The sequence below is a fragment of the Odontomachus brunneus genome, unplaced genomic scaffold (genome assembly GCF_010583005.1).
Source record: "Odontomachus brunneus isolate Ranch 3 - 2012 unplaced genomic scaffold, Obru_v1 Obru_scaffold_020, whole genome shotgun sequence".
Taxonomy (NCBI): domain Eukaryota; kingdom Metazoa; phylum Arthropoda; class Insecta; order Hymenoptera; family Formicidae; genus Odontomachus; species Odontomachus brunneus.
The window spans coordinates 328,293-352,188 of NW_022639470.1; the positions used below are offsets into that span (position 1 = coordinate 328,293).

The 23,896-nt window shown below is 46.5% G+C and overlaps 1 protein-coding gene across 3 annotated transcripts in view; it reads right to left on the reverse strand.

The window, feature by feature from the left end:
* The window catches only part of LOC116842052 (T-lymphocyte activation antigen CD86-like), a 286,780-nt gene that overhangs the window by 16,555 nt on the left and 246,329 nt on the right, over window positions 1-23,896 (reverse strand). For all 3 annotated transcript variants that reach the window (XM_032810705.1, XM_032810704.1, XM_032810706.1), the window contains 2 exons: window positions 23,180-23,291; window positions 22,160-22,338 (listed from right to left, as the gene is read on the reverse strand). In XM_032810705.1, coding sequence (XP_032666596.1) covers window positions 22,160-22,338; window positions 23,180-23,291 — 291 coding nt within the window. The remainder of the gene's footprint in view (window positions 1-22,159; window positions 22,339-23,179; window positions 23,292-23,896) is intronic.

Sequence of the window (23,896 nt, forward strand, 5' to 3'; positions counted from 1 at the left end):
AAGCCCATGAGCGGTGGCCCGAAATTGTAACAACGCGGAACGCTGCGAATTGGAAAAATATGTACGAGCCGTTTTTCCCAAACGAGTGGATGCCACTCGAAACGAATCCTCGCGAGCTACAACACGGACCGTTCGACGGAGATTTAGATGAAGAATTTCGGGGGATGTACCCTCCGATGAACTTGAAAAGTCGGGCTTTCCTCGACGAGCGAGCGCGTAAGAGTTACGACGGAGGGAGGACGTTTACGAGCGAAGCGTTCGCGTAAAATATTTCGTATGGATATCGACGATCACCGGGCGTATATCGTGGTGCGAGCGTGCGAGCGAGCGATCGATGGATCGATCGGAAAAGTGTGGAACTCCGCGGGCTGCAGCTACGTAATCGAGTTTCCGCGAAGATCCAATCAAATTCGATTAATCGCGGGATTGGCAATTTACCGGCGCTATTTGCGGCTGCATTAGCGGCTCTGTGCTATTGTATGCGGCCGGGTATCCAAAGGCTGGACTCAGATGTATGGCAGCAATTAGCAAATCAGCTGTCGCCGATGTTTACTCGTGACTGATGAAGGCGGCGATATCTCGACGATAACGCGCCCGATCCGACATAATGGCGAGAGGATCGGGAGCGGACGGACCGCCGAAAATTCCCGGCGAATTTATGCGCGCCGCACAAGCGCGGAATTCTCTATACACTTAACCGTTTCCGTCCGGCCACTTAAGCGGCGCGCGGACGAAACTGCTGATTCCATTACGCCACGCGCTCTTGCACATATTGTCCCTCGCTCGTGAAATATGTAACCGTCGGTCAGACCGGGGACTCGGTTATGCACAGATTAAACGACATTTGTTGCAAATTACGGAGGAATTGCTTCGAAAACTCGATAAAACGCCAATCAAGAGTCGCGGAATACCGTGCGGAATAGCGATTCTCGTGTTACTACGTGCTTAAAAATGACATCAGCTATGCGCACCGAAATTACGTCGGTGTATTAAAGCCACGGTATTGTTCACGGGTTGCCGTAAACCTGACCATCGGCCGAGGCGTGTAAAAAATTTCACGTCTACGAGCAATTTGCATTAAACTCTTTTACGTTAATGGGAACTGCGCTCAACGAAACAAGCGAGCTCCTCCTCCACCTCTTCTCCTTCTCTTTCTCTCTTTCTTTCTCTCTCTCGCTTCCTCGTTCTCAAATTATTGCCCGGCATTGCCCAATAAAACAAGGGAGAGGAGAGAGGTGGACGAGGACGCGCGCCAAGATGTTACCAAGAAGCAAACATAGCCGCGGGATCGCGACCGACGTAATGGCGCAATGTCGTCGTTCTCGGACTTTGCACCGGTAGGGGTAGTTTTGCAGTCGGGGTGTATTTAACCGCAAAGAGCGCCGCTTAATAAACCGCGAGCACTCGCTACTCGCTTTTTCCCTCCCTTCCTCCATCTTTCTTTCTCTCTCTCTCTCTCTCTCTCTCTTACTCTCTGTGCACTCGGTCCTCGGGTGTTCGCCTTTTTATAACGCTTCCGCGACTTTCGAAGTGCCGCGGCCGCTTAAATCACGGCCGAACTTCCGGCCGCGCCTCGGGCGCACGCTCCTCTCGTCCTTGAAAGTAAAATATACCTGCGCGGAGCAGCGAACCTCTTCGTTCCCCATCCACCTCTTCCTCATCGAGGTCGCCAACCTCAGCGCTAAGAGAGAGAGAGAAAGAGAGAGAAAGAGAGAGAGAGAGAGAGAGAGAGAGAGAGATGGAAAAGGTCTCCCTTATGAAAATCTCGATCATAAAGCTCGTCGAAGTAGTTTCCCGCTACACTAGGGTGCCCGCCGTAATCCCATTAAGGCAGCCTGATTTGCAGCGGCGCGAGTCCTGGCGCAAGGACGAAGAGGACAGAGTGCGCGCGCGGGACGACGGCAGCTGCCGAGAATTATTGCGCGTTTTTTTTCCGCGACATTAGCGGGCGGGCATCCGGTGCCGACGACGAATAGGCGGCGCGTTAATACAATGTAACCGAGGGCACTGCGTCACGAACGAGCTGTAACGCTCGTCGACCTCCTCCGGGCTATTCATCTCGAAAGGAGGAAGCGCCGCGAGGGTCCAGGAAGGAGAAAGATCCGACCGCGGCGGCGGCGGCGCGCCTCCGTTCCCGCGCGCGGTGCACCTCGCCGAATGGGGTGCGCGCGTATGTTCGCGCATTGCGCAAGCGGGGGATCCTACACACACGGCGGATACTGAAACTCGAGCCCGGCACCGAGGAGCTATCCTTGCCGTGCCCCCCTCTCTGTGTGCTTGCATTTATAGTTTTCTGTACGTCGAATATTTTCCCCATTATTTCTTTCAATTTAGGCCATCAAATTCAATTGCTACTGTACCAAAACGACAGACTGCCGACAGCAATAATCAGCGAGAAGAAAATTTTCCAAGTTTTGTGTAAACTAAATTTTCACTGAGAATAAAGCTATTATATCTTCTAAGTACAAACAAAAGTGTAGAGAAAAATAAATTTTAATCTGAAATATAATAGAATTCATTTTTTACAAAGTTAACACGAAGAACCACAAAATATTGGTTTTAGTCTAATAATTTACACACATCTGTATGTATATTGTTGGGAGTTTTGTTACCTAAGCTTAATAAAACCGCTGTTCTTTTTCTCTCTCTTTTTCTTCTCTGCTTCACGGCGCATGATGGCGAATTAACGTGTCGAGTTGTTTAACTTTTCGCCCGAGAATAAGAGGCGCATTTATTTGCGATATCCCCTTTAAAATACGAGAGCCTCGCAAAGCGTCGACTTTCGTTCACAACTCGGAAGTTACAGATAAACTCGAGTGTTATCGCGACGTCGTTTCGAAGGCGTTTCGCGACGTCTCAGTCCCGATATCGCGGGCGATGTGAAATTTATTCGGACGGCACATTCCGAGGCCATCCCCATCCGAGGCGGGGAAAATAGGAAATCGTTATAGTAGACATAAGTTCCTGGCGGAAATATAAAAAAGGCTGACGTTCCGCGCATGTAAATTTGCCGAGGGGAAATTGCCGAGATAGACAGACAGATCCGGCCGCGGAACGTTGCGTTTTCGCCCAAAACATGAATGTAAGTCACGGCTCGGTGATTCCTTCGGTGAAACGATTACGCTGCGAATCGCGAGTTTGTTTAGCCGAGGCGGCGAAACCTCGGCCTCGCCTGTATACGCGATTCGGCGCTTCCTTCTCTCTAGCTTAAACCCTCTCTCTCTCTCTTTCTCTCTCCCTTCCTCTCGTGCCGCAGGAAACTGCCCGGGGTTTCCCGATTATCGTTACGGCCGTAGCAGCGTGGCCGGAAGCTCGTGCTGCAGTTAGCACAAAGAATTCTTGGAACTGCGCGTGCAATTAGTTCCACCGTAAATCGATCGCGGCACGAGAAATGCCACGACTCTCCCCTTGTCCTCCTCACCTGTGCCGGGCAATTCGTCCGTTCACGCACGAGTTCACGAGGTCGGGACGCAAGAAACGCACAGGTGATCCTGAAAGATCGCCTCGTAACCTGGCGTCGGTTAAACGGGACTTTCTCGCAAGTCCATTTTCGCGGGACTTTACGACAGCACCTAAGGAGAACGCTCGAGACGTTCCGACTCGCTTGTGTTCGCACGCGAGCGATGGAACGCGGTTTGTAAACGTTGAGAAAAAAATGCTCGGCATCTGCGACTATGATCGCGCATAATGAAAGAATTACAATCGGGAAGAGCGATTTTGTAGCAAGTGTTAGTGTTAGTAATAATAATAATAATAATAATTTTGTCACTACTACTTTCCCGTTCGAGGGACGAGACGATGTAGCTGGCATAGCCGGAAATGAGTATAACTTTTGGTGAGATTAACCATATCTTTTTCTCAGTATAAGGGATGCGCGCGACACACGTGCGCGGCACGTCGCATAGGATGAAGATTAAAGCGTTAACCCTATGTAACGCAATCTTCCTCTGTTGCAAAAATTGCATCGCAAGAAAATAGCGCAAACATTAATCTTGGGATATAAAATAAAAGTTAGCTTTCAATTTATTAATATTTTCTGTAAAAAATATATAACCTTGAAACGATTAACTCGCTCAGGCTCGAAAAGTAGAGACAGGAATATAACTGTTATAACTGGACTGGGGTGGCAACGCTGTTGCCTCAAAGTTGCAATGATGCACAGAGTGGCGGACAAACAAAATCAGACTTAAAAAAATGTATATACACGAAGGAGCATGTAAGTGCGAAGCTGTACCGTGTTACAGAGGGTTAAGGATGTAAGCGGAGGAGTCATGTGCTGCGAAGTTTGTTCTCTGTAGGAAAATAATGATGAAACAACGTCGAGAGCCGTGCACTAGAAATAACGGTGCTTGTTTCAATTCACAATAGTGGAGTCAAGATCGAGGAGTACCGCCTCTCTCTCTCTTTCTCTCTCTCTCTCTCTTTCTCGACGAATTACGACGCCTCAGAGAAGAGCAAATAGGTTATTCGCTGTTTAATGACGCATTTCTCCCCCAATGTTCTATATTAATTTTCATCCTTATCTGCAGACTCGTCGATAACGCCCTGGAGAAAAACTGGAGGGCGGGAAAACTCGCGTGCGCGCCTCGTGCAAATCGTGACAAATGTGGTTGCGTCTGGCGGAATTCTTTTTCTTCGGCGCGATGTAATGGAACGGAGATCTAATTTCGCGCATTGCGTCACGAGTGGACGTGGATAGATCCGATTGAACGACTTAGCGCAGGCCGCAAATGGCCGGGGCGATCAATCTCCATCGAAACAGTTTCGACCGGATTGTCTGCATTCCGCGGCGGCGTTAAAGTTTGATTACTCAACTATGAATAGTCGGATGACACACGAATGCTTAAGATATCGCGAGGAACAGCGTAGGATAGTGTATTTATTCCGACTCGTTAAAAGCCTCTTCCACTTCGCGCTATCCTCTTTTCGTAATTTCTTTTCGCATCTACGTTTTATTTTTCCCCTGTCTCTTTGCATCTATTTCTTTCTCCATGCCGTTGATCTTCCGCTCTACTTCTCGCCATGATATTGCGTTATACACAAAAGCAAGCGGTCTGTAGCTCGAATTCGGGTATGGGTATGGGTTTCGAAGCATCTGTCGACGTATCGCATTCACAGTTATCGAATGACACAATGCGCATACGCGTAATTTGAGCTATTGTGGCACGGCCAAAACAGCAACGTGTGTTTCGTCGGTATCGTCGTCAACGTTGAACGTTTGCTATACACCGGCGAATAGTCAAACGTCTCTCGTGTCACGTTCGCGAATCGAATAACGATAATGAGTACGTTACTGTGACCCACATATTTCTGAACTCGCTTCTTCTCGATTCCCCGACGAGTCTACACCCTACGTTACCCGACAATGGAAAATTCGTCTCATGCAGAATTACTCAAATAAGAATCAGAACAATATCCGCTAGGGAAGACGTGAGCGAGTGTAGGTCTATCCAGACAAAGCTGTATAATCGCATAATGTAATGCACAAGAAGATTGATGCAATCGCGTCTAATATAAAGGACGTTCTTTTATTGCACGGATTGTAAGATTAATTGATTTCTCTATATATTGATTGATTCCTTTATATATATAATCAACGGGTATCGTTTTCTTTATCATGGCGCTGCAATTTCAGGATAATGCACAATGCTCGTTCGTCGCCGAACGTGTTATTCGTAAGATGTGTAATATCGAATAGCCATTTAAATTCACGACAGACAGGCAGAGGGACAGAGAGGAACCGTCGCCGGAGACGTTCCGTCATAACGACCCAGCGATCACAGATCCGAATCGGTCGAGAACGAGGGATGGTCGAGGAGGAAGAAAAACGGGCGAAAAGGAAGTTACGTCGCATAAAAGCGATCGGCATACCGGCGAGATAGTCGGAAGAAAAATTTCCGCACCGGGAAATTCGCGGTGGCGCGACGCTACGACGGGCCGAACGGATTATAAAACTTCCTCATCGAAGGGCATCGGGATAATTGGTTTAGTTATCGGATCCGCGTCGACTGTATCGCGTTGAACTCGCCGGTTCTCTTCCTCTCTCCCTCTCTCTCTATTTCTCTCCCCCCCCCCTTTGTCTCAGTCCATCCTCCGGGTATCGACGTCGGGGGTTTGCTTTCCACGCTCTCGCACCCCCGCCTGCTCCTTTAATCCCGCGCATTCGCTCCTCTCCGCCTCGCTTCGCTTCGCCTCGCCTCGCCCAGCTCGCCGTAACTCACGCTCGAAATCACCCGGCCGACTTCCATCCCGGCGCGACGTCTCCACGGCACGTTCGCAATTCGCGCCGATGACAGACGTGGTTTACGACGGGAGGTGCCGCCCGGCACGAAACTCGCGGGCATAAAACTGCGAAGAGGTGAGAGACGCGCCATGCGTTATTCCACCTGCGAACGCAGCAGCCGCTGCGGCAGCGCAAGCGTCGATGTCGACGCTCTGCACCTCGCAGACGCGCGCAAGTGCTTTTAAATAAAAATGCGGCTGTACGAGCATCTGGCGGTTCCCAGGCACCGTGCATAATAACAATAATCCGGGGCTCGGGGTACGAAGCGCGGTGTAAATGTGTTGAAAAACGCGCCTCCACGCTCCCCCCAGGGCGCAGGGCAGATGGTCGATAATTTCGCGCGGATCTTGACGCTTCATCGAAAAAGGAAAGTAGGATTACTCCCTTTAATGTGACATAAACTCGTTACCGAGGGAACTGACAGGACGGCGAGGTTGAGATTTTTTGCAACTGAATCATGTAAGAGAGTAAGGTAAAAGTAATCCAGTGCCTGGACGTGTACCTGTTTAAACTTTCAATATAGAATACGTATACATATTCAATATATGTATAAATATTCATACATATACACATGTCTTTTGAGAGTTTAAATATTCATATTTAAATACCAAAATAATAAAAATGTCCAGAGTTAGAGAGGTTCGTGTCCAAGCATTCGAACTTTTATCTTCACGGTACAAGGCCATCTTCGCGGCCATCTTCTCTCTCTCACACACACAGATAGACACACACTCATTTCGAGGTTGATCCCGTGAAATCGCGGGAATGGAGCGACGTTAATCAAGAAGTAAGTACCGCTCGTTAAAGCGGCGAAACAGCGAGATTTTCTGCGGACGGAGGGCGACAGAAGCGGGACCCGGGACGAAGTGATGGCGTCAAAAGGGTGGCTCGCGTCAATCGGTAGGGAATGCCGCACCGTCGGCTGCCGGAAATATCGACGTGCCGGAAACATTTATTGCCGGCCGCAGAACGCGCAACAACGTCAAGCCGGCCGCGATACCGTAATTCGACGGCGCGTTGAACCGGCCTGTCCGTCCGTCGCTCTTTCGTTTGTCCGGCCCGTACGCGGCCCGTTTTCATTAACCTTCGTCTCTTTTAACATCGCCGATTTCGCAGCTGCGCGCCGCAGCTGACGTTAAGCAGATCATGTTGACTGTCGTGCGAGTTAACGGCGGCATGCCGCACGCTGCATTTTCGGGGATTGTCGTTCAAGGGAATTCGCAGCCGCTTGTTGTTGTTCCCGGCGATCCCGCGTTTACTGTTCGCTCTTTAATTCCCCGTCCCATCGTACCGATACTATCGGCAAATTAGTTCATTACTATTGAATCACTGCGCGTTAATCGCGTTAAATTAGTTTTAATAAATCAGTTGATTAATCGCGTTAACTAATATCGTGATAAATCGCCGGCTAATGAATTATTTAACTCATTAATGTATCAGAGTTTCGTGATAAATTGCGATTAAAATATCGGTCAGCTCGCGTTTCCAATTCTATCGGGAACAACAATGCAAAATATCGTGCGTGTTGCAATCAATATCGCGAAAAGCAGCGCGCCCAAGTCACCCGAGATAGAAAGAAACGGAAGGACGGTGGTAAGACAGAGGAAGGGAAAGAGGGAGGGAGCGAAGCAGGGGAACGCAGCCAGTTTCTTTCCTTTCGTGTCATGATCGGCGCTGACAGGACCCATTTCTCTGCGACAAAATACGACGGCCGATTTCGCATTATCGCGCGTCCGCCCTTCCGCGGCCTTAATTATGCGGCGGCGGCGGCGTATCTGCCGACACCGTTGCACACGGCCATTTATTGCTTTCAGCGCGTTACTGTAGGCGTTACTGCGTCGCGCGCGGCGCTGCACCGCGCAACGTCACGCTCTCGATAAGCCGCGGCCACAGTTTCACCCCCTTCGTACAGCGACTTCCTACTCGGGGTAAATGCGCGGTAAATACTGGGATATCTGATACAACGCTCGATTGCAACAGTTCTTTTTTCTACAATTTTTTTTTCTGTACGAGATACATATCTCTACAGCGAGCAACGCATATAGATGTCCCGAGCGGATCTCCGATGTCCTTAGCATACTTTGCAAATATCTCGGAAAGTTAAAAATAAAAAGAAGAATATACAACGACACAAGTTTTCGGCCTCGATCCAGAAGCCTTTTATTATAAGTTAGGTTAGGTTATTAGGTTTTACTCGAGCCAAGTTTCATAAGCATTTACAAACAGCTATTTTACTTTTATTTTTATCCTTTTTTTATTTTCATCAAATCGTGGCAAAGCCACACAAAAAGGTACTTTTTTAATTATTTGTATATTCCATAATGCATTATTCTTTTGCAATACTTTTGGCGTCATTTTATCACAAAATACTCACAGATTACATTTCTAATAAGTTTATTAATGTACTTTTAGTCTTCACTAAACGTTAGGCGTTTTAACGAAGGCAGTTCTGCGCAGAAAGGTACTTGGTTCCCTTGACTGTTATCTGCGCTTGAAGAGAATTTTCCCAGAGATTAAATTAATCTATTTATTTGTATATTCTATTTTCTTTATACTCTTCTCTCTTTGTGCATGAAGAGAATTTTGTAAAAATTACTATAGAATTTTGTAACCGAGGAATAGATTGACATTCTGCAGTGACGTATTATTCTTTCATTTCATACGTGCTATGTATATATTTCAAAAATTGAAATATGTTATTAAAAAATTTGCTATATTTCCAGTTAGATTTTCCTTAGTATGGTAGGCTTTATTGTCAGTTTATTCCTGCACCGGAAATTTATTTAAATTGAGGGAAGAATTTATAAAATTTATTTTTATTAAAAAAAAAAACTGTAACATAAAAGGAGTGAAAGGAGACTTTTGAATGAACCTAATATTAGAATGTGGTGGGCGACCGGACTTCTTTTGCGATTCGTACTCGATTCACCGTGAACTTTAATCCTACGAATCAACGAGCGGAACTTTCGAAGGACACTCGAAACCGCTCGTTATCCTTACGCTTTCTCGTTTTACTTGCGACGGTATGACCCCGAGGTGTGCCGTGGGATAGAATTTTATCCCTTCTTAAGCATTATCGAAATGGACGGGCGCGCTATCGAAACGTAGGAAGCATCGTCGTAACTGTTATCGACAAACGCTCTTGCCGCTTCTCTCCGGTTGCCCGGAAGCGCGTCTACGAGCGGAATTGCGGCCGCATAAATTCGAATCAGTGATGCCACCGTTGAACGTGCGAGCGCTCCTTAAGATCCAGCAGCGAGGCGGACCGGTTAATCCTTCCCCTCGTTCCGCGACAAAGCTGGCCTTTGATATCAGCAAGTATCTTTCTCCTCGAAGGCAGGCCGAACATGCTGCGAGTTAAAATAGTAAAAGTTTTCTTAACTGCGTCCGCGGTCGTAACAGCAGCGAGATGAGGTAAGTTTAATTGGAGCATGTAAATATACTCCCGGCACCTCGTTTACCGCTAAACGCGTGACGCGCGCGCCAGAGAGCACGCTTCCTACCAACTAATCGCTTCTTATTCTAAATCGGGTTTCGTCCCGGTGATTTTGGCGCACCACGCGATCCGAATCGCCTCGATAGCGTTGCCGATAACGCCACAGTCGGTGTGCTTCGGCTCCTAGAAAAATACCCGACTATCCCCGGATAATACCCGTAATAATCGGTCGGTCGGACGTTCTCTCTCTTTCTCTCTCGAAAAACGGGATATAGAAGGTCCATATTGACAATTGTAATCCCCGACGAGGAGGTTTTCGACTCGTCGATTCCGAACGTTCGCTTTCACCCATCACTTAACTTATTTCAGTATAACGACTATCTCTCACGCAAATCGAACATAGAGCAGAACATCGTGCACAATTCGTCGTCGACGGTGGCCTCCGTGTCTTAAAATAGCGGGATGCAATAATAGCGAGATGAGATAACGATAAAAAAACGTGTCGACGAGAGACAGAGAGAGAGAGAGAGAGATAGTGTGTGTGTGTGTGTGAGTGTATGAGAAAATGAGAAAGAGTAAAAAAGCTAGAGAAAGTGAGAAAATACAAGATAGAAAGACTGTAATAGAAAAAGCAAGAGAATGAGGGAGATTGCGAGAGAATGAGAAAGCGAGAGAGTGTGAGAGTACGAAAATGAAGGGTTGTGTGTTTGTGAGAGAAAGAGAAAGGGGGGGAGAGAGACGAGGAAACTCGATGATTAGTGCGATTATCCCATTCGAGAGCGTATCACACATGCCGATCGATTCGCCGCGTCGCGAAGCGCGCATCCGGGATTACTATGGGGGTGTACCGTCAGCAAACAAATTGTTTTCCCATAACACTCTTCGCGATAAACCGCGCTCGCACTTTAAGGCCGCGTAGTCGTGGCAGTGGTCCAGGCTCGCTAATGAAAAAAGCGTGTTCCCGGCTATCGTGGATTGTGTCGTGTTTCGCCGAAGCGAAGCGCGGTGCGCGCAAATCGATAACCGTAACGTGAGCCAACAAGTCCAGAAATTGCCCTTTTTCCAGCTCCGGTTGGCGTCGACTTCGACATAATGGGAAAGCGAAAACCGTAATAACGAAAATGCGATAACTCCCGCAGAATAAAATCATTATAGGACTCAAACGGGAGGGAACGCGGAATGTAAAACGACAAAGTTACGTTATTAGCCGCGAACTCACAGAAAGTAGTGCATTTTCGTGCGCACGTGAATGCAGACGTTACGTCGTCGTTGTGTAACGTTGTTGTGCAAGAGCGAGACACAATGTCTTTCTGACGACTATACTGGGCGAATGTAAATTTCGTAGCTGCTGCTAGACGTTACGGTTTGTTAACTACTAACGGCGACGTAACTACTTCGTTTTTTGTCGCGTATGTCGCGAGGGAGCTGAGCTAGCAAGAGGGGGGGCACATTAAAAAGTTTAAAAGGGGATTACGCTAATGGGCACCCGTATCGTAACGTAAAGTACGCGGCAACACTCGAGGATTAACTTGGGATCACACCTCCCGGCGAGTATTTCGCGCTTCGCGTCAAATCGCAATCAGAGATTACAAAATGTTCCGTGCAAATAAACCGTTTTCCTATAATCCCCCCTATAAGCCTGTTATAATTCAATGACGCTCGCGTATTGTGACGGCTCGCGTATTTTCCCAAGAATTATTATCCCGTGTGTAAATAAACGCGCGCATCGTACTATGTCGATGCCGAGACCACTCGTCGCGAAATTTCCGCGGCTTGTCTCGGCGGCCGCGCTAATTGATTGATCGGTTGCCCGTTGGTATCGCGATATTCTTAGCGCTCGTTTGTCGTTTGGTTTACCCCGTTCTCGTGCTAGGGCGTGCTTCTCGAACCGCCCGCGACGAAAGGAGAGAAATTTTTATGAAAAGCGTGTATCGCGATTATTCACGGCGTTCTCCCGAATAAGTGATTCATCATCCACGAGAACGTGTCCTCTCGCGAGTTCGTGCTCACGGTGGAACGGCAACGGGTGAAAGTTAAGGCCAATGTCTACAGAAACTTTGCGCCTCGGAGATAGTGAAGAAAACTCGGGCGCGCGAAGGAGCTCCAGGATCATCTTATTACCACGTCGGGGGTGTCGGCTGTCGATCAACTTCGCGACAGAATGAGGGATTACGAGTGGCAGAACGCGTCGAGCAAATCCCACCACTACGAACTGCCAATAACTCGTTGTCAGTCGCAGCACGGCCCATGTCTCAAAACGGGCGGCCGTATTTACGATGCGATTTCACGACGTAATAAAAAAAGGAGAAAAAATAGATGGAGAGACAGATAGAGATGGAGGGAGAAAGAGAGACAGAAAGGAAAGGGCGTCGAGGGTAAATCGGAGTCTGCAATTCGTCTTCGTGGAAATTCATCGTAATTCGAAGGCGCCAAATCGCGCGACCACGTCTCCTGAACCTCCGATAAAGCCTTTAAAGGCCTTTAAAGTTGACGCGACATTTAAAAAATCGATGGACGCCGATGAATATTTCATGTCGCGATTATCAGAATGCGGCGTTGTTCTCGGTTGCATCTAAAAAAATATAATCCCACTTTAGCGAAATTCTCTTGCGTATTGGCCGCGAGAGGATTCTTCTAAGTCGAAAGGAAACTATTCTAAGCACAAGGTTATTAAAGTTAGAGGAATTTTGTCTCTTATCTGCAATATAAGTCCTGCTTGTCGGGTCTCTCGTATCTGCTTCAAGTAAATTCCTCTTGATTCAAAAGGAAGAAAAAAATGTTGAAATAATATCTATATGTATATATCAAATAGAATGTCTGTCTGGGTGTGTTCCCTATTAACCCCTAAATCCTTTGACCGATCAGGACCAAATTTTGCACAGTACCTCCTCTACGACTCTGCGGAAAATATAGGTTACATACATAAAACACCTCATCCCCTTTCTGCGATTTCATCCCTTTGAGACACTGGGATCACTTAAATTGAGATGTTCTAGATGTAAGAAGCCCGGGCAACGTCAGGTAATTTAAGCTAGTATCTAATTAGAAAAAGAATACTCTTTTAGTAAAAATTTTTGCTTGGAATATAGGATTACAGGAAGTAGCATCTTGCAACTAAAGTTCTTTTTTTTGGGTGTTATAATTTCCTTTTGGTTTTAGAAGAATTCCCGTGAAGCCAAAATATAAGAGGATTCCGCTAAAAATGAGACTATATTTTTTTTTTATGTAACGCTTCGAAAAACGTGGAGTGGCACGCGCGAATGATCGCGTCGAGTTTCCAGCTGCGCGGCCTCAATATGTAAAAGAAAGGGTTCGAAAGTTCGGAAACGAAGTGGGTTATAATACCGAGCGCATATTTGCGCATCGATCCATGCTAGAGTGTCACGCGCGAGTTTGACGGCAAGCGGCAAATAAATCGTTTTCACATTATTCTCCTTCTGTAATTCGACAAGTTCGATTGTTCTCGATGTCACATTCGAGGTTCTTCGAAGTATCGCCGTTGATCGACGTCACGTAGAAAAGCGAACGACGAAAACTCTCGATTATGTGACTGCTCGAAAAGGAGGGAGAGATAGAGAGAGAGAGAGGGGGGGGGGTATAATTAAGCGGATTTCGATTGATTGGAATTCGACAAATCCCGAGGATAATTAAATGTAAGGGGTAAACGAAATGCACACAGGGTGAAATTCACCAAAGCCTCTGTACTTTCTCCCGTGGGCCACGCAGTTGACACTGCTAGTTACCGGTTTCAAGGTGCGTTGACACGTAAGGAAACCGCTGACGAGTAACAAGATGGGGCGCGAAGGAAGTCGCAACGGAGCTCTTGCGTGAAAATTTGTCTTCCACGAAGATAAATAGAAGCGAAGTAGGACATGAACCCTCTTTGAACCCAGATGTCCATCTCGCGAGCGTAACGCGGAGTGATGACGCGGCGGAGAAATTTTCAAGCTCTCTCTTCCTCCCTCCCGCTCTTTCCTCACTCTCTCTTTCCCGCCTTTCTCTGTCTCTCTCCTCTCTTCCCTCTATCTAACTGTATCTCTCTATCTCCCTTTCTTTCTCTCTTTCCTCGTTCGTTTCTCAATCAGAGGCGGGAGGCGATAAATCCTAGCGCGCAGTTACGGCACAGAGAGCCGTTAACTCCCGATAATAGCACTATATTAGTTTCGTCTCGTTTGATCGTGAAAGTTTTCTTATTCTCGCGCTGTCACGGGATCACGTCCGACTACAGCGCGGCAAGCTCCACTTCGCCGTCGCCATAGCGCCGCCTCTATCACCACCACGGCTATTGCTGTACTACTAGGAACTGGTGAAGAAACTGGTCTTCGATCGGCCTTCGATCGCGGGGTCATTCGCACGATTGAGCACACGCGATTGTACACACGAGGGCCTTACGTTGCGTCGTCGCCCGTCGGCTGTGCCGCCTCGATTGCTCGTTGGGCAAATTGAGGATTTGTTTGCGTCGGCAACCGCGCCGGTTGTCTTGATAAATCTTTAAGCTGTCATGCGGAAATATCGTTCCTCACGTACATAATACGAAAGAGAGAGAGAGAGAGAGAGAGAGAGAGAGAGAGAGAGAGACTCACTTACGGAGAATTCCATTCTTAGAACGAATAATCCTCGACGCGCGAATAAATAGCATCCCACCCTCTCTCGTGCGGTTGAGAGCTACGTAAATGCGCACCACTTTGGCGGAAATGACGTTTTCACGCAGGCTTGATTTTATAATTCAGGAATAATGGTGTATACACACAGGCATGTGTATACAACTTCAATTGCGGAAAGCCCGCTAAAAAATCGATACATCGCGACCGGTTTCGCATCTGGATCTGACTGAGAATTCGCTTGAAAAGCGGACTTATTTCAGTTTCGAAAACAAACGGCTCGCATAAACAATTTTCATGAAGTAATTGAAGCAATGGTTTGATTAAAGAGTTACATAACGTCATGGCTATTTTAGTAAATATTTTGTTAAATGAATGTTTTCATTAAATCTTCGGTAAAAAATTGGCAGATGATTTGTACTGTACGATTTTTTTTTCCGGGAATGTGCCGCTACATATAGATTACTTTTCGTACACAAAGCCGTAGAAATTTTGAATTTTATATTGGTGGAAAATAGCGCGGTGCTTATAACGCTTTTATGAAGCTAAAGTTTGATAAAATAAAAATTGTAGTAACACAATCGCACACTTTACAATGTTTGGATACGACGGGTAAATTCGAATTGCCTGTCAGTTAATGGTCCGTAATACGTGTGCATACGTCATTAGTCGCGCTTAGTGTTTAACGAGTGTTAATCTTTCGTTGGAAAAGAAAGAGAAAAACATTATGATTCGTGTTGAGCGTGTTTACGTAATGGAAAGAATGTTTTATAGCGCCGTGCATTCCGGTAATTAATAGCTGATTTCTATGGGGCGCGAGAGGCGTGTATAATTTATTGTTCTATGCCTTCTAGCTTGTCGGAGGACTTGGCAGCGTTTCAGATCGTTGGAAAGTTGACCGAGGTCGCGTAGAGATGTATCGACATTTACTGGCCCGGCTCGCAATCTCGCTGATAAATTGCACGTTATTATTTTCGCGCGAGTCGCACGTGCTCGCCGATCTAACGACGGATCCTCGTGTGACGAACACTCGTATAAATATTAATAACTGTTTATTAGGAGTTACGCGCACATCGTTGATACTGGACGAAATCGACAAATTAAATCACTCGCTCGGCTATGCGCCAAGCTATTTCGAAAATATTCAAAACGTCATTAACATCGTATTCTGTTAATTTTTCTTTTTATCAGTCGAACTATCCATGATTTCGATTTGCGATTCGACACGCCTGTTTCTTGCCGCCTTCTTCACTGGCTGCCATACTTGCACTGAGAAAAAGTGGTTGAGTTAGTGAGACTGCTTGAACGAACGAAATTCAATTCAACTAATTGCGAATGAACTAGTAGTGATGTCATTATTTGATTCAATAATTGCAATTGGCTTAGTAACTATATCAACGCAACTTATTATTGCACTAGCGCATAATTTATTCAATAGATGGAATATTTCTTTGAAGGTGAGTGACCACTAATTTTGTCGATTCAACTGCTGTTTTTCTTATTGAGGATTTAGAATAAGATATTCTTGGAGCTATAAATGTTTTGGAGCGTGTAAAGAAGGATTATGATTGTTCTATACAGCGTTTCGAAGTATTTGCAGCATCAAATGGACTAAGTCTTATCTTTAGTGTAATAAGTATAGTATTTCTATCAGTAAAATCTCGCTGAAAGGATCGGTTAATGGTAATGATTGTCACCGTTATTGATGGCTGCCGCCGAGAGAGAGAGAGAGAGAGAGAGAGAGAGAGATATGGAGGGGGAAAGAGGAGAGAGTGGCGCGACGCCGAGGTTAGGCAACACATTGTGTTCGGCGATGCGAGATCGCGAAAATTATCCGCGCGGCATTGAACCGAATGCACGATGGTAAGCAAGGCAGAAACAATTTAATACGGGGGATCACGGTGTAGTAGTTCATGGTGATTCGCGATCGGTCTATCGGCGCGGAATCGCGCCGATATTTCAGCGAGCTATTCAGACAGAATCCCGGAGGCTCGAGGGAACTTGAAAACACGCGCGGAGGGCACAGGCACTCGCCTACCGCGGCTAATTACGCGTAATGCGCCGCCGAGCCGGCTTTGTTATTACACGCCGCGAAACTCGTTATACTGAAATTTCGAGCGCCATATACGCGCGCGCGCGAGTTATTACGATCGTGCGTTATACGCGCTATCTCGTGCTTTAATCTCCGCGCCGACATTATCCTCCTCGCATTGTTCCGATGGGAAGTCTTCCTGAGGGAAGTCGAAGTTGAAATGCAAAGAGGGGAGCGCGGGAAAGCGAGAACGCGAGATGAGGAAAGAGAGGGCGAGAGAGAAACAGATATTACCTCTCCCCCCTTGTCTCCCTAGGCCGCACGTGCGCTATTATGTACAGCCATCCTAAGACTTGGGAGTCGGGGGTAATGCATATTCCACGTATACGGTGGCTTTCACAGTAACTTCCACAATTTAACTCACGGATATTGCGGTACATCACGCGCAGTAACGAAGTCCTTTGATAAGTCCCGCGGAGATTACGGGGACTTACGTTTCCGCACCGGCCGCCGCTCGACGGTTGTTCCCGGACGACAAGCCTTTTTCGCGAAAAAAAAGTCACGAACGGCTGGGATCGCGACGCGGAAAATCAGCATTCTTCTTTGCGCGATCTGTCCTAATTATAACGTGAGCGTGAAACTCCGCGTCCAGGTCGCCAGCTCTACGGGGCTCTCTATATTTATGCACCTCTCGCGACGTTTATTTAAAGAAGCTGCGCGTGGTATATACAATACAGAAGGAGCATACACACACACACACACACACACACACACACACACACACACACACACACACACACACACACACACACACACACACACACACACACACACACACACACACACACACACACACACACACACACACACACACACACACACACACACACACACACACACACACACCATACATACATTAGACCAAAAATAGCTCGACATTGAAAGGGTTAACCGACGCTCCCGGGACGTCCCGTGCCGCCAACGTTTGCCCTAAATCGCCGCGTACGCCCGCCGCGATTTACTTCCGATAGCTGCGGCGGTACTTCCGATAGCTGCGGTATTACTTCCGATAAGTTCGGTATTATCCTGACGGGAATCGAAGTCGAGGAGAGGAAGAGGCAGAGGGAGAGAGCGTAGGAAGATATTACCCGCGTATAACACAGGAACGACCTGTGCGATTTCTCTCTCTCTCTCTCTCTCTCTCTCTACTCTACTCTCTCTTCCTCTCCTCTCCCGGAGCCATTTGACGTGCATATCTCAGGAGCTCGCGTGCCGCGGACGTGCAGACGCGGGGAAACGCGCGCGAGTCGGAAAGGGAGCAAGACAGCTCGCTCTCTCTCATTTCCAACTCTCTTCCTGGCGGGCAACCCGGTAGGGATTTGCATGGGACAATATCTCGACTGATTTATCCCCCAGAGCGATGCGACGGCTGGGAAAAGGGCAGACGTGTATTCCGAGGATTTATTTCTTCGGCACTTTACGCGCCACGCCGCGCCGCGTCGCGGCGAGATAAAGAGACGGAAGAGCGTATCCAACCGGGACTTACTTTCAAACGTAGCTCGCGCCGCGCGACATTAGAATGTCCGGCTTACAGCCACTTGCATGCAGCTCACGATCCCGTGCAAGTAAGTGAGAATTCGAACGCGTCGAGCGGAGCGGAGCGAAACGGAGTGGAGCGCATCACACCGCGCCGCTATACGGCCCAGCGCGTTTACGGCCTTTGCCGTTTAGTTGCGCGGACCCCCGTGGGATTTACGGCCCGACGTAAAGTCCGACTCCACATTCACTTCGTCCGGTCCCCGCGTCTTTCTCCTCACGCTCAGAAAGTCTCGTGACTCCTGCTCGTCCTGGGGCCGCAAGAGTGCGTGTCGTGTTGCCCGCAACACGACCGAGTCCATGGCTCATTGGCGATGTCGTTGCCGGCGCGCACCGTTCCGCGGCAATCCCAGTAAAGCATCGTAAAAATACCCTATCTCGCGCTTCGTCCTAAAATATATCCCCATCCATCGCGACGACTTAAGCGACGTTATCAGGAAGGTCATTTCGCCGCCATAAAAGGAGGTTATCCTTCTTCGGCCTGTAAAGGCATCACCATGTGCCACTCGACTGACGCGATGTAAGCGACGACGGAGGATCTCACCGTCCGGTGTACAGTCGAGGCGCTTCGACCTCTCGCGCCCATTTACGAACTCTACCGTGCGAGTGTACGCACGTGCGCGATTTCGCGAACGCGATCGAGGTCAACGCGATAACCACCCGGACAGACAAGGGTGACAGAAAGTGGGTGCGGCGGATCTCAGCCGTCGAATCAGACACGCGCCCAAGCACGTGGGCTTTCAGGGCTGTGTAATTTTCGTCCTTGCTCCGACACTCGCCCGGGAGGTGTCCCGGGCTAGATCGCGACGCGATGATTCCGACAATTTGGGGAAGAGAATCGTCGTCGTCGCCGTCGCGTCGTCGACGGCGGCGTAGTCGTTCGCAGGAGACGACGAGGACGTTGATAAATGCACGGTACCGCAGATGGTCGACCAACGAACGTCTTATTAATAAGTCACACGCCGGGTGTGCTCAGATTACTCAATGCGAAGGAAATCCAGTGAGTTAATATACGCGGAGAAACGCCGCTTGCGGTAATAATTAACGCTCGTTCGCGCAATTTCATCGAAGCCGTACATCCGATCGTTTCTGTAAAATCAGATCTTCGTTAAAACACTTGCAGTTTAGAGGACTGAAGATATATAAATAAACTTTTTGGGAATGTAATTTGTGAGGATTCTATGATAAAAAATGACGTTAAAAAATTGCAAAAGCATAATGTATTATGGAGATATAAGTACTTAAAAAAATTTTTGTTTAAATTAGCTTATTCTGTGGTTTTGCGAAATTTAATAATTTAGTAAAAATGAGAAAAGATAAAAATAAAAATAAAGTAATCTTTTGTTTATAAAACTTTGCTTCATTTATTAAATCTGTAAAACAGATAAAATATTGTTTTCATAACTATAAAATTAATAAAAACATTTTTAGCAATATTTCTTTAATGTTACTTTTACAAAAAAAAACTGTTTTATAAATTCAATGGATGGAGTTAAGCTTTACAAACAAAAGACTATTTTACTTTTATCTTTATCTTTTTTCATTCCCGCCAAATTTTGGAAAAAGCACAAAATAAACCACTTTTTTAATTATATGTATCTCTATAATATTCTTTCGCAATTCGTTTTGCGTCATTTTATCACAAAATCCTCACAAATTACATTTCTAGTAAGTTTATTTATATATTTTTAGTTCTCACTAAACGAAAAGTGTTTCAGCGAAATTTTCCCGCACGCAAAGGTACTTGGTCTCCTTAAATGAAGCCACGAAATCGATTTCGATGACTCCAAGTACACGCACGGAGGTGTGGAGGTTATATACACGAAAATCGTGTAATTCTCAATCTAGTAAATGTCCGGACGCCGTGTATACATGGGGAGCAAAAGGGAACGCTGAAGTTGGTAGGAGACTTCATCGTCTGTCGTTAGACTCGAGTACATACACACGTACACAGTCGGCTGACGAGAGTTTCATCCCGGCCAAGTTTGCTCGGGTTTCCGCGCGCTAATTACTTGTAAATCTCTTACGAATAACATTAGGCATGAGATTAATTTCGCGCACGAGAGAAGGTGCAACAATTGATGCGCGCAACGCTGATGATACGTTGGTGTGTAATTGATCTCATTGAATAAAATTATATAACGTGAGCGTTGTTGCTGATAGAAGGAGCCTCGATAAGACGATTTGGAACTCTGATCCGATTAAGATTTTTTCACGCGCCATACCAATCGAGCTATTTGCGAAATACGTACTCATCGAGTCGAAATTTTGCTTTCACCTTAACCCTGCTAATTTCATCAAACTCGAAGGATCTCGGAACATATGATCCTCCAAATTCAATGAAATCGAAATGGTAGAACCGACATATTTCGGCTCAGGTTAGCTTGAAACATATGAGACTCTTTCCGGAAGAAAGAAGGACGACACGAATTAAGATTATATTGAGCTACATTAATCCTACAGATGTCGTCTGTTTTGAAAATTTCCCATTAGCTGTTCGAGTCCGACGGGATTTACAGAATTGATGAAGAAGCAAAATTTCGACTCGATGAAAACCAAGTCACAGTACACTGCGATCGCGTGAGCTGAGAAGAAATCGACGGCGCGCAGTCAAGCGATTTAATTTCATTTCTTGAAATTCCGACGCTCCCTTCCTCTTGTCCGAAAGGAGAGAAAATTTCATTTCGTCGAGATGCTGCGAACGTCGGGGAATCAAACGTACGTCTGAACTTTTCCTCATTATATAATATATATGTGTATATATATATATATATATATATATATATATAGACACACGCATACGCGCGCACACGCAAAGCCATTTCACGCGATGCATTATTTATTCGGACGCGATTGGATTGAAATTGTTTCTCTTTAGCATTCCTTCGAGCGGTCCGCGGTAACTTTACTAATTCTGAAAACGTTTCCTCGAGAACTTGATTAAAACCGGTACAACAAACTTGTCCGAATAAATTAATTGACTTTATGCTCTCGGCGTTCCTGCAGAGGGCTGCGAGAAGCTCCGTCAAATTTAATCTATCAAATATTGCAATTGATTGCGCGCTCTCTTTCTCTCACTCTCTTTCTCTCCACGATCTCTTGCGTCTCGATAATCGGAATACGCGCACGGCGCGTACATAAATTACAGTAAATTATAAAATTATATCGATAACACTATCGCGCAGCGCAACGTGGCGTGGCTCTGGAGTTGGTGTGTATTTATGAGTTTTCCACATTTGTAATTTCAGGCCGCGTGCGTGTGATCCCGTCGCGAGGATATAACAACTTACCGTAAATCCGCGCATTCGGTCGTCGAATCGCGAGCAAAAGCTTTTTCGATGCGACAACACGCCGAGATACGTGAGCCGCTCGCCAGCCGTGTAACTTTGATATTTACAATGCATTTTTATCCGAACTGACGTATTTACGTGCGTTTGAACTTTTATTTGAAATATCGCGCCGCGACTCCGAGACCACCTGGTCCAGAGACCAAGATTCCTCTTCCACCAAAGACCAGAAATTTTACGAGTATTATTACGGAGAAAAAGATACGTCGTATGTCAAGATATATATATATATATATATACATACACACACACACACACACACACACACACACACACACACATACACAAAATTTATGTAGTGTGTGTATATAGAGTGTCCTATGACGAGCCGTATATACTAAGAGAGTATGTTCCTGAGATTAATATGAGTAGAAGAACTTATTGTAAAACAAGTTTCGATGAAATTCACAACAATTACCTGGGTACAGGCGTTCAAAGCTAAAAATTAAGTTACAATTTTTGAAATGCCTTATTAAAAAATAAAAAATCCAATGATAACTAAAAAATTATAAAAATAAAAATAATCCAAGAGAAATAAAAATTATATAAACTGTTCAAACTGACGTCATATATCGCGTACTGTGATCTAAGATGGATAGAGAACCGTACGAAGAGCTTGTTTCTTATCGGCATGCGCTGTATTAATATAGGTCCATCGACTGCTCTTTGTCTGAAGGAGCAATCTCCTTTCAGAAGGTTAAGAAAGGCTAACCAGATTTGGTTCTTATCTTCAACTGATCCCAGGGTTCTCTTAGTATGTACAGATTGTTATGGGGCACCCGGTATATATCGCGAGCGTTTCGCCGATAATATCGCGCGATTCACGTACTAACGGTGCACGGTTTTTATTCGTGACTCACCCACCATTGAGCACGTGGACGAGGACGCTGGCCGACTCGGCTGTGGATGGCGCACAGGTGTAATTGCCGGAATCGGCCGGCAGCGCTCTGCTGATCAGGAGACGTGACGTTCGCGTTTGCTTCTCCGTCACGACGCTAATGCCTCCTCGTTGACTGTAGTTTATCACGTTGTCGCCCTTATACCTGCAAAATCGTCCGGGATAAAGCGAACTATTGGCGAGGCGCGCGAAAAAACGCGGAGTCATATTGTCACACTTTTGTAAACCATGTTCTTCGCTGAGCCATTAAACAAAAGAGGACACGAGCGAAGGAAATTAAGAAAAAAAAAAAAATGGAAGAAACGAATGCTGCAGCGCGATTAATAAACATATTCAACCAGCCCATATTCGCCATTTTAGCTACATTTTTTTCATTACTAATTAATTAATTAATTCAAAAAAACACGTTCCCGTTTTCCCGGGGAAAGACCTCGGCGTGTCATATATTTCTAATTCCCGATTAATATAATAATAACAAGTGCAAAAAAGCACGTTGTCGACACGTCGCGACAAAAGCACCGATTGCATTTCTCACATGACTGTTAATTCAGAAAACGCATGAACTGGGACGTGTTTTCTGAATTAATTTACGCGTCTTTTACTGTTAATTAATTTGGAAAACAGCACGTGATTGGCTGAAAACTTCGTGGTGACTAGCAACCTGGCGATGACGAGGCGTCCGCGGGGGCGAACAAACGAAAGGATTCTCGGATCGGTGCATTTGCGCGGCATGGTGGATTTATGGATTCTAAAGGCCATAACTTGGAGGAGTAACTCCATCGGAGATTCACTTTATCGGAAATTCACTTTATGGACGCTCGCGTTGAGAAATTTTTCGATAAAGCCAGATCCCGCCGCCGCCGCCGCCGCCGTCGGTGTCGACAAACCAGTGTAGATTTGGATTTCACGAAACTGCGAGCTACGCTCGCTTCGCCTATCGAACAAATTCAATCGCGCTATCGTCAAGGGAGAACGCTCAAACTCACCAATAGATGAAGGATGGTGGCTCCGGCGTTTGCAGCACGATGCAGGTCAGATTGATGTCGCTCCCGCTTTTGATGTAGAGCTCCGAATTGCCGTTGATCTTTGCCTTCGAGACTGCACACGGGACAGAACAAAGTTAAAGTGGTTTTTGACCAGGACCGGTGCCGCCTCCCTCCCCTCCCCCCTCCCACAGCGAGGTCCAGAGCCGAGGTAAAGCCGCGCGCCAAGAGGTACGGTCGCGATTCTCCTTAAAACCGCCGCAAAGCTGCAATTAACCCGCGAGCTTCGGATCGGAAGCGCTCGGAATCGACCGCTTAGAAATTCACTCCGGGAAAAACAAACGACTTTCCGGAAATCACTGTTAGAGCGCGCGGAATTCGTGCAATCGCTTTAAAATACAATCTCCGACCGCCTGCCCTTCCTACGAGATTTCTTTCTCGTTTTTCTTGCTTTTTTTTACTAACGGCAATCGCGAGCGTGATTTCAATATTCCCGCCGGTGCTTACCGCATGAATTCGTTGCCGTTTTCGAGGGAAAAATGATTGCGCGCGAAGATTAATAGCTCGTTTCATTTTTCATGTCGAAACGCCCGTGAGAAGCCGAAGGCCACCGGGATTCATCGGAGTCGGAGCTGGATTTACTCGGCAGGCTTTTGATCGAGTCTTGTTAATTGCGCAGAGAGAGAGAGAGAGAGAGAGAGAGAGAGAGAGAGAGAGAGA